This window comes from Xiphophorus hellerii, chromosome 24 (genome assembly GCF_003331165.1).
Source record: "Xiphophorus hellerii strain 12219 chromosome 24, Xiphophorus_hellerii-4.1, whole genome shotgun sequence".
Lineage (NCBI taxonomy): Eukaryota > Metazoa > Chordata > Actinopteri > Cyprinodontiformes > Poeciliidae > Xiphophorus > Xiphophorus hellerii.
The window spans coordinates 8,542,952-8,557,148 of NC_045695.1; the positions used below are offsets into that span (position 1 = coordinate 8,542,952).

At 36.3% G+C, this 14,197-nt stretch overlaps 1 protein-coding gene across 1 annotated transcript in view; it reads right to left on the bottom strand.

The window, feature by feature from the left end:
* LOC116715868 (NLR family CARD domain-containing protein 3-like) overlaps positions 1-14,197 on the bottom strand; it is a gene marked incomplete at its 3' end in the record, with an annotated part of 163,667 nt that overhangs the window by 53,326 nt on the left and 96,144 nt on the right. The window contains exon 10 of the mRNA XM_032556586.1: positions 443-566. Within this exon, the coding sequence (XP_032412477.1) occupies positions 443-566 (124 nt within the window). The remainder of the gene's footprint in view (positions 1-442; positions 567-14,197) is intronic.

A 14,197-nucleotide genomic window follows, 5' to 3' on the forward strand; every position in this document is an offset into this window, starting at 1 on the left:
ATATTTCACTATCAACAGGCTGGAGCTGAACATGTTCATGAAGGTCCACCACAAACTAGAGACCAGAACTGGGTCAGAACAGAACCTGAGATCATTGATGATCTCTGGTTTGAAGTTCTTCATTGTATCATATCTGGTATCATGACTGATACCAGTGTTCCCAGTCTGGAAGCTCCAGTGCTTCACTGGGTTTAGAGACAATCTGAGTCGTTGCTCCTCACATTGTTGGTTGTTTTTGTTTTCATGCAACATTTTCATCATTGATTCATTCAGACTTTCATTCAAACTCTGATTTACTGACCAACATCCTTCATGAATAACTTTAAATTAATATCTCAGAAAATTAAGTTACTGTTTATTGAAACACTGAAGATCAACCAGTTAATATCTTTTATTTTATATCTATAGATTCACATGAATCAGTTAGAAAATGGTTTCTTACTTTCTGTCTGATGGTTCAGGTTCATTACTGAAGTTTGGAGGACGATCTTTGGACCGGTCACTCCTCATAGATGGACTGATGGGTCCTGGAGGTTCTGCTCTGTCCTGATCTTTCATCTTCTGGCCTTTTGGAGAGAGAAACCAGAACCAGTCAGTCCAGTGATCCGGTTCCAGTAACTGTCCTGTGAAGCAGAAAGCTGGTTCCCATCATGTGTTCAGAGGATCAGAGTGAATCAGGTGAATGAATGAGTGAACATTTCCTATGAACTAGTGAACTTATTTAGCTCCCAGTGGACTTGAACGCATCATGACTCTATTGTAGCTCTGTATGGAGGGAGTCAGTGAGCAGAAGGTTCTGAGGGAGCAGCAGCTCAGGTCGGGTCCACAGCTCTCCTCCAGACAGAACCGGGTCCAGCTGGGATCTCAGCAACATGTCAGCCTCTGTGTGCAGCTCAGCAGGATTTCCTCTCAGCTCAAGAGACACAAAGCAGCTTTCAGGGACCACAGCATCCAGCTGAGGTACCAGCTGGACCCACTGCAAGGAATCATGGGTAAACAGCTGCTTCAATAGGGGGATGAAGCCCCCAAACACTCAGCGAGGCCTGAAACATATTTAGTCTATTGATCTGATTGAACTTCAAAATAAAGAGACACATTAATGCAACTCTTTTAGTTAGAAACTAGTTTGTTACAACTCATCTAAAATGTTTGTGAAATTATTTATTTTATTATTATTGCTCCATTTAAAAGTTTTGTTATTTTTAGGGTTGAACCGACTGCAGTTTTCTGGCTGATCGATTCCGATTTTGCAGATACTGATTGCTAAACACAGCAACCTTTCAGGTAAGAGTCAGTCTGGATCTGGATGCATTTTTCCAGCAGAGCTTTGAGAGACAAAGAGTTTCTTCCTGCTGAAAGGAGCAACAAGAGGAAAACCTGGAAAAAGACCAAACTCAGTGAGGAGGAAGAGAGGAAATCTGTGGACGGCTTAAAGCCGGTTCTGATCCACAGACAAGAGAAACATCAGTTTCTGCTGAACCCCAGACTGATGAGGGACGGAGTGATGTGATTCACTTCCTGCTGATTTCAACAAGCAGAGAAACTAGTTTACAATGTTTTAGTTCTGCTTTTTAGGTTAAAACACCAGAGAGAGTCGCTGCAGCAAGAACTGATGCACTGTAAAAGTTACATTAAGTTCTCAGTTTATTTAGATTAAATCTGAAAAGTTCATTATTGCTCCACACAAACAGATCAGCTTTAGATGCTGGTGCTGCTGTCATGGTAGATCCATACCACTTTATTCTAAACTCATGAAGTACAATATTGCAGCTGACCAAAGTGTTGTACAAAAATAAAAGCAAACAACAGTAAAGCAACTGTAAGAAAATATAAATCAAAACATCAACAATTCAAAGAAGTAGGAGCGCAGCATTAAGACAGAGATGTTAGCTCACTCTGGGTTTAAACCCAAAAAGAAAAAAATGTGTTTTTAACCAGTTTTAAAAAGTTGTATCATAGAGTTGACCATTCACCAGGTTAACCCTCTGATGCATAACTGGGTCATTTTTTGACCCGGTGAGGTCATCTTTTTGCAATATCTTTGTAATGAAAAGTTTTCATCACTTCATATTCCAGGTATTCCTCAAAAGATATGTTACTGATATCGTGCAATTACAATTTTTGATTTACATTTCATACATTTTAAGAAACAGCATGTTTTATATTACTACCCCTTTCTTCTGTGAGTGGTCAAAAATGACCCACATTCATTTCCTATGGAATTTAATGGGAATCTTTGTTTCTTACCAACTGTGACTGTCAGGAAAACATGTTTTGTGAACCGTACACACTGAGTCCTAACTGTCACCCCTGAGTAATAATATTTTACAAAGCAAGAACTTCTACATATAAGTATTATCTTTATTTTTACCTCAGAAATGTGTGTGTGTGTCAATCATCAGTACTGTGACAGTGTTATTGTCACAAATCAACCTATTAGTTAAGTGAAATTGTGAAATGCTCTCACAATAAAGCATTTCATTTAACCGGTGACTAATTTCTTTCTACATCAGGCATTTAATAAAGTAAACATGAGAGCCGAGCGACCCAAGCTGCGCTGGTTCATCGGTTAGAAAGGCTCCAGAGAGCCCAGAGAGACCCCCGCGACCTGAATGGATGGAAACAACTTAATAAAAATTATTTATAAATGTCAAAAGTTTCCCAAGAGACATTTCACTATTGCTGCATCGTTTCTGCCAGCAGATCTGATTAGAAACTTGGATTTTTCTAATGGCAGCAACAATAAGATACAAATGAAGCCTGTTTATGTTGTTTTACAATTTGGATTAAAATTAATGTTTCTACAACTGATGTAAATATTTTATCCATCAATTCCCCCCAAAAAACTTTTTACATATTGAATTTATTACAGCAGCGTCACAAAAAAGGTTGAACTTAGTTTATAACATGAATAAAATTAAGCTGCATTTTAACATGTTATATGCAGCAAAAAGTGATCAGTTAAACTTTGGTTAATCAAAGTGAATTTATGATTTAGCAAGGAAATAATAATGTGTCCACATATTAACAGCTTGGTAAGAATGGTTTCTTCCCTTCATAACTTTAGTCATTATTTGAAAACATTTTGTGTGGAATAAGGTTATGTTTGTCTGATTTTAGTTTCATCATCTGAAACATTTAAGAATTATAAAATACAAAATGTAGAACAAGAGCAGCAACATGATATCTAACCTCCTCATGATCTCAGACATAAAGAACCACAAATATGTCTGTTCATGTTCTGACTCCGTTCACTGATAACAAGAACATTTATGGTTCAGTTGGAACCAAAACCTCCACAGTAACCTCCCTTTGTTTTAACAGAGATCAGAGTAACTTTGTTCACCACAGAACCAGAAACAATCATTATCAACACATTCATGGCTGCTGACACCAAACCATGTAAACAGAGCTGCAGGGACAGGAAGTTAGTCTGGAACAAAAGTCTGACAGAGAATCAAACAGTTCTGACTCTTTTCTCTTCATAGAGAGAAAAACTCACTGAGCTGCAGTGAAGTTTCAATAAAAAGTTATTTTACCTTCAACTCTTAGAGAGACTTGATTTAATTCGCTCGTTCTTCAGAGTTTCTCTTCTCTTCCTGCTACCTGTGAAACATGAGCCCCTCCCTCAAGTACACCTCATTTACAGGAAGTCACCTGAGTTTCTCTACCATGATGCGTTCAAGGACATTCAGTAACATTCACAGACATATCTAGCTTCATAAACATCATGCTGTTTATCCACAGGGTGATATTTTCTAGAGTGTTGCTGCAGCAAAACAAGGAAACAAAACAAGGAAACAAAACAAGGAAACACGTCTCTTTGAAATTGGTTCAGATCAGGAGGACAAAGGAGAAATCTACAAACGGTTTATTTTAAAGGCCTCTGATTGGTCGATTCTAGTGATGTCATTAGAGGAAGGTTGTTGTTCTGCAGGAGACAAAGTGTCTCAAGAAATTCTCCAGAAGGATCCGTTAGTTTTTCAGGAAAAGTCTCTATTTACTATAAAAGATTGGTTATAAAAAGACAAATATTTAACATTTTCTATTGTAAATTTCTACAAATAAAATGTTTTCATCTGCCCTTGTGATGGACAGGCCATACAACTTTATTATTATATGAGTCCCCTGAGTCTTTCTCATTTGGGCCATTAATGAATTTCTAGGAGACAAAATGAAACATTTGGGTTTATTTGACTCCAGAACTTCAACCTCGAGGTTTTTTTCCATCGCTGATTGTTGCTCCAAACTTCAGCAGAGAATTGATCACAGCTGCTGCGAGCTCACGTCCCGCCCACAACGAGAAACATGGTAAAGTCAGGAAATGGAAAGAGCTTATTTTGACAAAAATAAATGACGTTAAATATGTTTATTTGCAGGTTTATTCAGACAAATTATACATCTGTCAAGAAAACAAAGGAGTCAGTTAAATAAACTGATAAAATCCATTAGAACAATGAGGCAAATCCTTTGTTTTGTGCCTTTGTTACAAGCTCTCATCCATGCTGTTACATTCATTACTTGGTTGGTGTTTTTGTACATTCATGGACAGAAATATGTCGTTTTTCTGTAGTTCAGTGGGACTTTGATCAGGGGATTGTTGGACAAGGTGTTGAAACCTGGAGATAAAATAGTCTAAAGTAGGTTTGATTCATTTTTCATCAGGATGTTTTAAGAGGTTATGAAGAGCTTTAAAAACCCAACCTACTGCAGAGATGAGATATTATCCCACTTTCTCAGTCAGGAGAACATCTGATTGGCTGGTCAGTGTCCTGCTGGTTCTCTCTTATCTCTACCTGCTGTAGAAATGAACTGATTCATCTAATTCATCTAGGAGGGGTGGAAGTGTGTCATTAAAGAGAGAAATAGGAAAAAACTGCTTTTTATGATGTAATAGTTAACAATACAGGGTTTATAATTACCTGACTGATATGAAAATTCATATTTCACCAAATGCTAAATAATAAATAACAGCACTTCAAATTGGACCCATATGGTCAGGATAACAATCGGGCCCCAGATGGTATTTACCACAGATTAAGAAACTGACTGTGGGTTTAATGTAGAACAACTCAAATTACATTTATTTGGCCTGAAACATCAGTTCTGCATTCTGGTTTAAACAGCAAAATATTCTTAGAAAAACATGGAGCAGGTTTGTTTCGACTTTAAAAATAAATTTGTTGCATAATTTGGAATATTTCTTCCTACAGTAATCACTGTGTGTGAAGTATCTGGTGTTGGATCATGAAAAACGTCAGTCTCTCCAGAACCAGGAGACTCTTTGTGTCTTGAAAGCCTCTCATCGGTCAGGAAAGGTCCAGAGAGCCGAGAGACACGGAGGGACTCGGAGCAGCAACACTTACCTCTGTTAACAAGTCAACAAGTTATTTCCATCCTGCGGGTCAAAATGGACGCTGTTCTGAAGGAGACCAAAGTTGGTTTCAGTTTCTTTTTTCACACAAAGTCACACTTGTGTTTTCTTCAGCGTCTAGAATCAAAGTTTAATTCATCTGAATAAATATTAACAGTTCAATTTGAGTTTACAGAGTGAAACAAAACTAGAATAAAGATAGAAAACTTTAACTATTTCTGTTTTGCTGTTAGTGATTTGAAGCTGAGCAGCTTTTTTCATGGATTCAGCAGAAAACCAGCAGAACAAACTATTTTTATCTTTAATGGTGGATTATGAGCGCTCACTGCCCTCTGGTGGTGAACTATCGTAACTACAGGTATTCCTATTCATGTTGACTCAACCAGATCATTTGTTTAACTTAATTTGTTCTCATTTTCACTTTTATCAGTTCAAATAAAATCATCTTAAATTGATGTTGTTAAAGAGCCACTACAAGGGTTAATAAATGGAAAAGAAAATTAAACTTACTTCAGAAAAATCTTCTCAAAAAGATAAACTGTGTGTAAATATGAGGATCAAAGCCTGAAAAATATAAACAATGAAAATGTGCTTGTGATAAAATCCAACCCGCTGAGATCAGAGCATTGAGCAGGATGAAAATATCTAATGGAGAAAAATTAAACATAAAAAGTTAAAGCTTAAAATATAACTAGTTAATATTACTTAGTTAATTGTATGACTGAATTAATCTGTGAATAAATTTATTAAACATAAAATAATTTGTTGATGCTGTTAATTTAATTTAAATACTTTTATCTGTTTGACATGACTATCTAGGAATAGGAAAATTATATAGTGGTGGTTGAAAACCTCAGCAGTTTAATTTGGTGCTTTTGAATAAACATTTCAGGGAGGAAAAAGAAAAACTAAAACTTTATTTAATATGAAAGCTAACCGAGAATATTAACTCGTTTCTGTAGCTCTTAATGTGAAAGTACCTACCGGAAGTGAATATGGTATGTAAATTCTCTAGCTTATTAGAGAAGCTGTAGTTACCATCTGAGTCCGCTAGAGGGCAATAACCGCCCTGCTCTGAGAGAAGTTCAGTTTGCTTCTTCTGCATCAATCTTCTGAATGTTTCCAGGATAATTTAATCGATCATAAATATTCTCCTAACTTCTAACCGCAAAATCAGCGTCTAAACCAGAGTTGTAGAGCTTCGTTTCAGCTCTGATGGAGCCAAAGCTCCTCTGAAGCTGCTGCCAGAGTCTGTTAGCATCGCTAGCTCCGTTAAGAGTCTCTGCGGCTGTTTTCAACTCCGTGGAGCTGCTTCTAGTTCATACTGACCGATAAAACACTGATTGCATGTTAAAGTAGGCAGAATAGTTAATATTAACATTATTCATTTTAATAATAATATTTATAATGAGTGATATAAACGTGATCAACTTAGAAGTCAGAAACCAGCTGCAGCTCTACAAACTCACCTCTATATTCAGAACGGGATATTTCCGCCCTCTGGTGGCCATAGTGGGAACTACAGTCCTGATAATGCTGCATTATTTACATTTAATATCCACTTCTCCACGTTATATAGAGAAAAACTAACAATCTTCCTCATTTATATCCACAGTTTCCCGACTCAAATATGATTTTGAAATATTTTAAATCTATTTGATTTTATATTTGTAATAAAGAGTTTGAAATCATAAAAGATAGCTGATGTGTTAAACTCTTTACAGGAAGTTTTGTGACTCTAATTTAACGGCATTAACATATGCTGACTTAATAAAAGTGAAGATTAAAACAAAGATAAACAAAACATCCGGCTGAAAAATGTACTTGAAGAATGTCTGTAGTTCCGACAGTTCACCACCAGAGGGCAGTAAGAACTCACTCAACCATCGTAAAACTGATCAACTTTATATTTTCACGAAACAGTTTCTAATAACTATATTGACTTAATTCTGTAGACAGTAATCTGCAGAATTAGGATTCATACTTTATGTTATTAGAACTGGAGAGTCTTTATTAAAATAATTCAAAACGCAAGGTAAATAACAGCTATTTAGAAATAGTAACGGCAGGTGGAAATGTAGTTACCTAAAAAAAAAGAAAACGTTAAATTTTATTCAGTTAAAATCCTTACAAAAATATTAACTGTGGGTAATTTTGAGGATCAAAGAATGGAAAAACTATAAATATTACGAAAAACATATTTATTAGTGATAAAAGTCAACCAGCTGAGATTTGAGCAGAATAAAACCATCTAAAGGGAAAAAATAAATAAATATTTTTAAAATTAAAAACTCAATGAAGCTTTTAAAAATATTTGAGCACTGTAGTAAACAGAAGATTATTTACATTTTTAGGTTTGTTTTTAACAAGTTACTCACTCTGTACTGCCCTCCTGTGGTGACACACTGTAACTACACACTAAAATCATTCAGACGAGTTTAATGATAAAATTGAATAATGATAAAACTTTGATCGATTATCAGTGAACTGAAGGACAGTCGCTGCTGTTCAGCATCAGAGTTTAAATTTGCAGCTGCTGATAATCAGTTTGTGTGTAAAACCAGCTGCTGGAGCCTGTTAGCATCGTTAGCATCGTTAGCTCCGCTCAGAGTCTCTGCGGGCTGTTTTCATCTCTGTGGAGCTGCTTCTAGTTCACACTGACAGATAAAACATTGATTTCATGTTAAAGTAGAAAGAAGATTTAAGAAATAAAACAGCAGAAACACGAAGAAAGCAACACGGGCTACATTAGCCAATCAGGAGCTGGAAACTAGCTAGCTGCTAACTTAGCCTTCTGCCCCCTAGTGGACGCAGTATGTAAACAAAACCAGAGTAAAGCTACGGAGTTGATATGTGAATAGCACTTCCTGTGGATTCCTTCAAAGTAAAACACAAGAAACCAAATTCTCCTCTAAGTACATTTTAGCTTGTTAGTTTATTATATTACCAGAAAGCATAAGTGTGTAATTTTCTTAGGATGTGATATAAATTATATAATTGGGATCTGAAGCAAAATTATTATAATTATTCTGTTTTCCAGAAAAAAATAATATATCAAAAATATTCTCCTGACTCTAAAATGGAAACTCGGCATCTTGGTGAACAAACCAGTTATTTATTTTATCAGGAAACATTAATGTGTAATTTATTTAGGATATATAGATGAGTTATCTGTATGTAAATAACACATCTATATATTAAATCAGCTGTCAGTCCTTTAGACAGACCATAATAATGTTAATATTTATAATGAGAAAGATATAAACGTGATCAACTTAACAGAAGTCAGAAACCAGCTGCAGCTCTACAAACTCACCTCTATATTCAGAGCGGGGAATTTCCGCCCTCTGGTGGCCATAGAGGGAACTACAGTCCTGATAATGCTGCATTGTTTACATTTAATATCCACTTAATGTGGAGTTTAGAGAAAAACTAACAGTCTTCCTGAATCATATTGACAATTTACTGACTCAAATATTATCCTGACATTTTTTATTAAATGTTTGGAGTTATATATGTAATAAAAAACAGTTTAAAATCATAAAATAAAGCTGCTGTGTTAAACTCTTACAGGAAGATTTTTCTGGTCAGACTGAATAAAATCCTGCAGTGACTCTTATTTAACGACAGTAATGTAAGCTGACTTGATTTGACTTTATAAAATTAAAAATTAAAACAAAGATAAAAATCCGGTTGAACAATTTACATGAAGAACGTCTGTAGTTATGATAGTTCACCACCAGAGGGCAGTTAGAACTCAACCAACCATCATAAAACTGATCAACTTTAAACTTTTCACTAAATAGTTTCTAATAACAGCGATATTAACTTAATCCTATGAATAATAATCTATATATTTTATATTTGTATGTTATTAGATATGGCGATTAATTATTAAAATAATTTAGATACAAAGTGAACAACAACTACTTAGAAAGTAACAATTTCTATTACTGTAGATAAAAATTTAGCTGAAAAAAAATTACATTTTATTCTGTAAAAATCCCAGAAATATTAACTGTGGGTAATTTTGAGAATCAAAGTCTCAAAAAGCTACAAATATTATGAAAAATATATTTATTAGTGATCAGCTGAGATCAGAGCATCAAGCTGGATAAAACCACCTAAAGGACAATTAATAAAATTAAAACGTCAATGAAGCTTTTAAATATATCAGAGCACTGTAGTAAACAGATTATTTAACTTTTATATGTTGGAAGAGACTCGCTCTCTACCGCCCTCCTGTGGTCAGACACTGTAACTACACACTAAAATTCTTTATACTAGTTTAATAATAAATTAATGAGTGATTATTAATTTCCTTTGTCCTTTATACTAGTTTAATAATAAATTAATGAGTGATTATTAATTTCCTTTGTCCTTTATACTAGTTTAATAATAAATTAATGAGCGATTATTAATTTCCTTTGTCCTTTATACTAGTTTAATAATAAATTAATGAGTGATTATCAGTGAACTGAATGACAGTCGCTGCTGTCCAGCATCAGAGTTTAAATTTGCAGCTGCTGATAATCAGTTTGTGTGTAAAACCAGCTGCTGGAGCCTGTTAGCATCGTTAGCATCGTTAGCTCCGCTCAGAGTCTCTGCGGGCTGTTTTCATCTCTGTGGAGCTGCTTCTAGTTCACACTGACAGATAAAACATTGATTTCATGTTAAAGTAGAAAGAAGATTTAAGAAATAAAACCGCAGAAACACGAAGAAAGCAACACGGGCTACATTAGCCAATCAGGAGCGGGAAACTAGCTAGCTGCTAACTTAGCCTTCTGCCCCCTAGTGGACGCAGTATGTAAATACAACCAGAGTAAAGCTAGAGAGCTGATATGTGAATAGCACTTCCTGTGGATTCCTTCAATGTAAAACACAAGAAACTAAATTCTCCTCTAAGTACATTTTAGCTTGTTAGTTTATTATATTACCAGAAAGCATAAGTGTGTAATTTTCTTAGGATGTGATATAAATTATATAATTGGGCTCTGAAGCAAAATTATCATAATTATTCTGTTTTCCAGAAAAAAATAATATATCATAAATATTCTCCTGACTCTAAAACGGAAACTCGGCATCTTGGTGAACAAACCAGTTATTTATTTCATTAGGAAACATTAATAAGTAATTTATTTAGGATATATAGATGAGTTATCTGTATGTAAATAACACATCTATATATTAAATCAGCTGTCAGTCCTTTAGACAGACCATAATAATATTAATATTTATAATGAGAAAGATATAAACGTGATCAACTTAACAGAAGTCAGAAACCAGCTGCAGCTCTACAAACTCACCTCTATATTCAGAGCGGGGAATTTCCGCCCTCTGGTGGCCATAGTGGGAACTACAGTCCTGATAATGCTGCATTGTTTACATTTAATATCCACTTAATGTGGAGTTTAGAGAAAAACTAACAGTCTTCCTGAGTCATATTGACAGTTTACTGACTCACATATTATCCTGATATTTTTTAATTCACTTTTGTAGTTATATATGTAATAAAAACAGTTTAAAATCATAAAATAAAGCTGCTGTGTTAAACTCTTACAGGAAGATTTTTCTGGTCAGACTGAATAAAATCCTGCAGTGACTCTTATTTAACGACAGTAATGTAAGCTGACTTGATCTGAATTAAAATAAAGATAAACATCTGGTTGAACAATTTACATTGATGATGTAAATAATGAATAAATCCAGAAAGACGGCAGGGTGACCGATGGAGAATGTGCTGATATGTGATGAAAATCGACTGTTTCATCTCATGTAGATCTGAACATATAAACTCATATCCAAGCATCATCATAGGTGGAGTCGTTGGTCCCGTCCGTATTAGCGCTGAATTTTCCTGCTGCCCTGAACACATCTTCAGTAAACCAGCCTCACTGAGGCCAATAGACCAGCGCTACGTTGCAGGAAAACTCTGAAGCTTCTTGGCTGGTTTTGGCCTCTAAACTGAGACGCTCTCATATGAAGTGAAATGTTGCACATTATAGGTGCTGGAGATGACCTTTAACCCCTCGCTGTCCCAGGTTTTAGGTAGTGTGGAGGTGAAGAGCCAGACTCCTGATCTGCTGTGAGTGACGTGACGCTCGGTGGAAGTCCTGCATCCTGTTCCATCTTCATGTTGGAGACGTGAGGCTTTGCTTCTCCTGTCTGGGATTTGATGGGAAACGAGTCACAAGATTCAGATGATTTCACAGTCGTCACTTTGACGATGCAAACTCTGGTTCCTCTCAGTGTTTGGTCTGTCAGAACGCTGCTCAGGTTCCTCCTCCAGGTTTTACTGCTTTCTTTAAAGTTGTACGACTTTAAATCCACACAAATAAACCAAAGAAAGTCGGTTATTATCTCATCTTCTAATGCAAATTTTCATCCGTCAACAAAAGCTGGAAAACAAAACTGTTCTCCTGGAACAACAGCTGTTCAAACTGATGCATCAGATCTGTGAGCAACATGGAGTTTATCTCTGTTTCATTTCAACTTTGACCTTTTGTTCCTTCCTGTTGCATCAGAAACTTCCCGTCCTTAAAGTGAATCAGACGGTTTGAGTGAAACCAGGTTTCAGGTGGACTGAAGTCGTCTTCACTGTGAACTTCATCAACTTTCTGCTTCACAACAAAACCTTTCAAAGCCAAACACACATCCAAGCAGCTGAGTCACAAATGATCCAAGTTCAAATCTTGTGTTTCTTTTCTCTGGAGGATCTGCTCAGGACGTCTGGATCTGTTCTGAAGTGGATTTAATGCTACAGATCCGGAGGAAGTTTTAGTGTTTGGCTCTGAATCTATAGAGCTGCTATCATGTCTCATTTTAGCTCAAGTTTTTTCACCACAACAGAATAAAATCACATTTTGCCCCATTAACATGCTCTTTAAAGCTTTTTAAATGAAATTAATACTTCATATTTCTGCTGAATTCAACTCTTGTAACTTGAACTCAGAGTATTTTTCTCTCTTCTGTTCCTGCAGATCATCAAACAGATCAGATGAAAAATAAAACTGAAAATCTTCAACATCCTGATCGACGTCTGGAAACTATTTGAAATAGAAACGTAAAATGTTCTGAGGTCGGTGACCGCCTCGTCGTCGGCCTGTTGCTACACCTGCACGTGACACCAGCAGAAACGCTGTCACCATGGAAACGCTACGGGGACACCTCGGGTCCAAACATGGAGGAGGCAGCATCATGCTGAGGGGAAGCTGGTCCCAGTTGATGTGAGTCATTTTGATGCGTTTCAAGGTCATAGTGAAAGTAAAAAGCTTCAACATATAAAACATTATTTTAAGATAAATATAGCCTTCTCAAAAATAAAAAGACTTTTTACTCTGAAGAAATTTAAAGAACTATTAAAATTATAATTAGTTTTATTATAATGAAACTATTTTGGATAAAAACCAAATTAAAAACTAAAACTTTTCATAATAATGACAAAAAAGAATCTGAATTTGTAATAAAAACAAAATAAAAGCCAATAAAAAGAGAAAAGTGTTTTAAAGCCATAAAGTAGAAAGATAAATAAAGCGTACTTCTTGAGGAGGAGTCGGTCCAGCGCTCCGTCTGAGGTCGTCTCCATGGTGACCTTCAGCGTCTCCTTGACCTCTTTGAGCCGAGGGTCTCCGGTCCGACGCCCCGTGGATTTCAGAGCCTGAAGGCAGAGACGGCGAGGCGGACGGCGTCTCCGTGTCCGTCCTCTGGAGACTCACGCTGGGACGTCCTCCTGTCCCTCTGCCATGGTGGAGAACAGCAGATCCTCCAGGACGGCAGGACGCCGCCTTCCTTCTCCTGCAGGAAACACAGAGAGGCGGCGGCATGATGCTGCCACCGCCGGGCCCCCGAGGGCCGCTGGTGTCTGGGTGCTGCAGCAGCAGCCAGAATAAGCTGCGGCGATGAAGGCCTGGAGGACTCTTCATCACTCTGGGAGGTTTCCATGACAACTGTCAGCAAATCTCAGTTTGTTTTCTGCTAATGTCAAAAAAACACAATTTCACTGTTGCAGTGTTTCCATGAAATAAGAAATGAAATTAAAACCACATGTGAATAATTTATCTCCAGAGAAAAGTCATTAATATTCATGGCAGACACGGATGGAAAGTTCAAACTCATAACTCAGCCATGGTGGCGCTAGCGCTCATCATCTATCAGCCAATCAGAGGAGACGTCAGCGTCTCGTTCAGGCCTTGGAGCGATAAGCCCCGCCTACTGTGGAGCGGCTACCTGTGCTGCGTTTTGGGAAATTGTATTTTGACAGAAGAGCGGTGGATTCAACATGTTGGAACGACTCTCAGCTTTTTCTCACCTGATGCTGTGAAGCTCTGGAGGAGCCAGAAAAAACTAAAACAAACCATCATCCTCCAAACACTTTTTTTTTTTTTTTTTTTTTTTTTAAACTTTATTTATTGTAATAAACAACAATACAAATGTACTGTGAACAAATCTCAGGAAGATAACAATAATTTACCAGGGGGAGCATAAAATAAAGCAAGAAGATAAGAAAACGACAATAAATATAAATATGTATAAAGGAAATAGCACAAATTGTGATACGTGTGCCAGATGTCACAGTGCATTAACTTAAAAGATAATCCAAAATTCCAAGTTGATTACAAGCCCGTATTGTTGATTCTGCTTTTTGATTAGTGGAGGATTGAATTGTTGATAAATAATGTTTAAGTTCGATCAAAAAAACTAAAAAATTTGGTTTTTTCTTCAAAAATTTGCATTTATGTAGGTGAAATTTAGCCTTAATAATTAGTAAATTGATAAGGAGACTCTTTACATTCATTCCTCCATTTTGTTGAAATCCAAATAAGA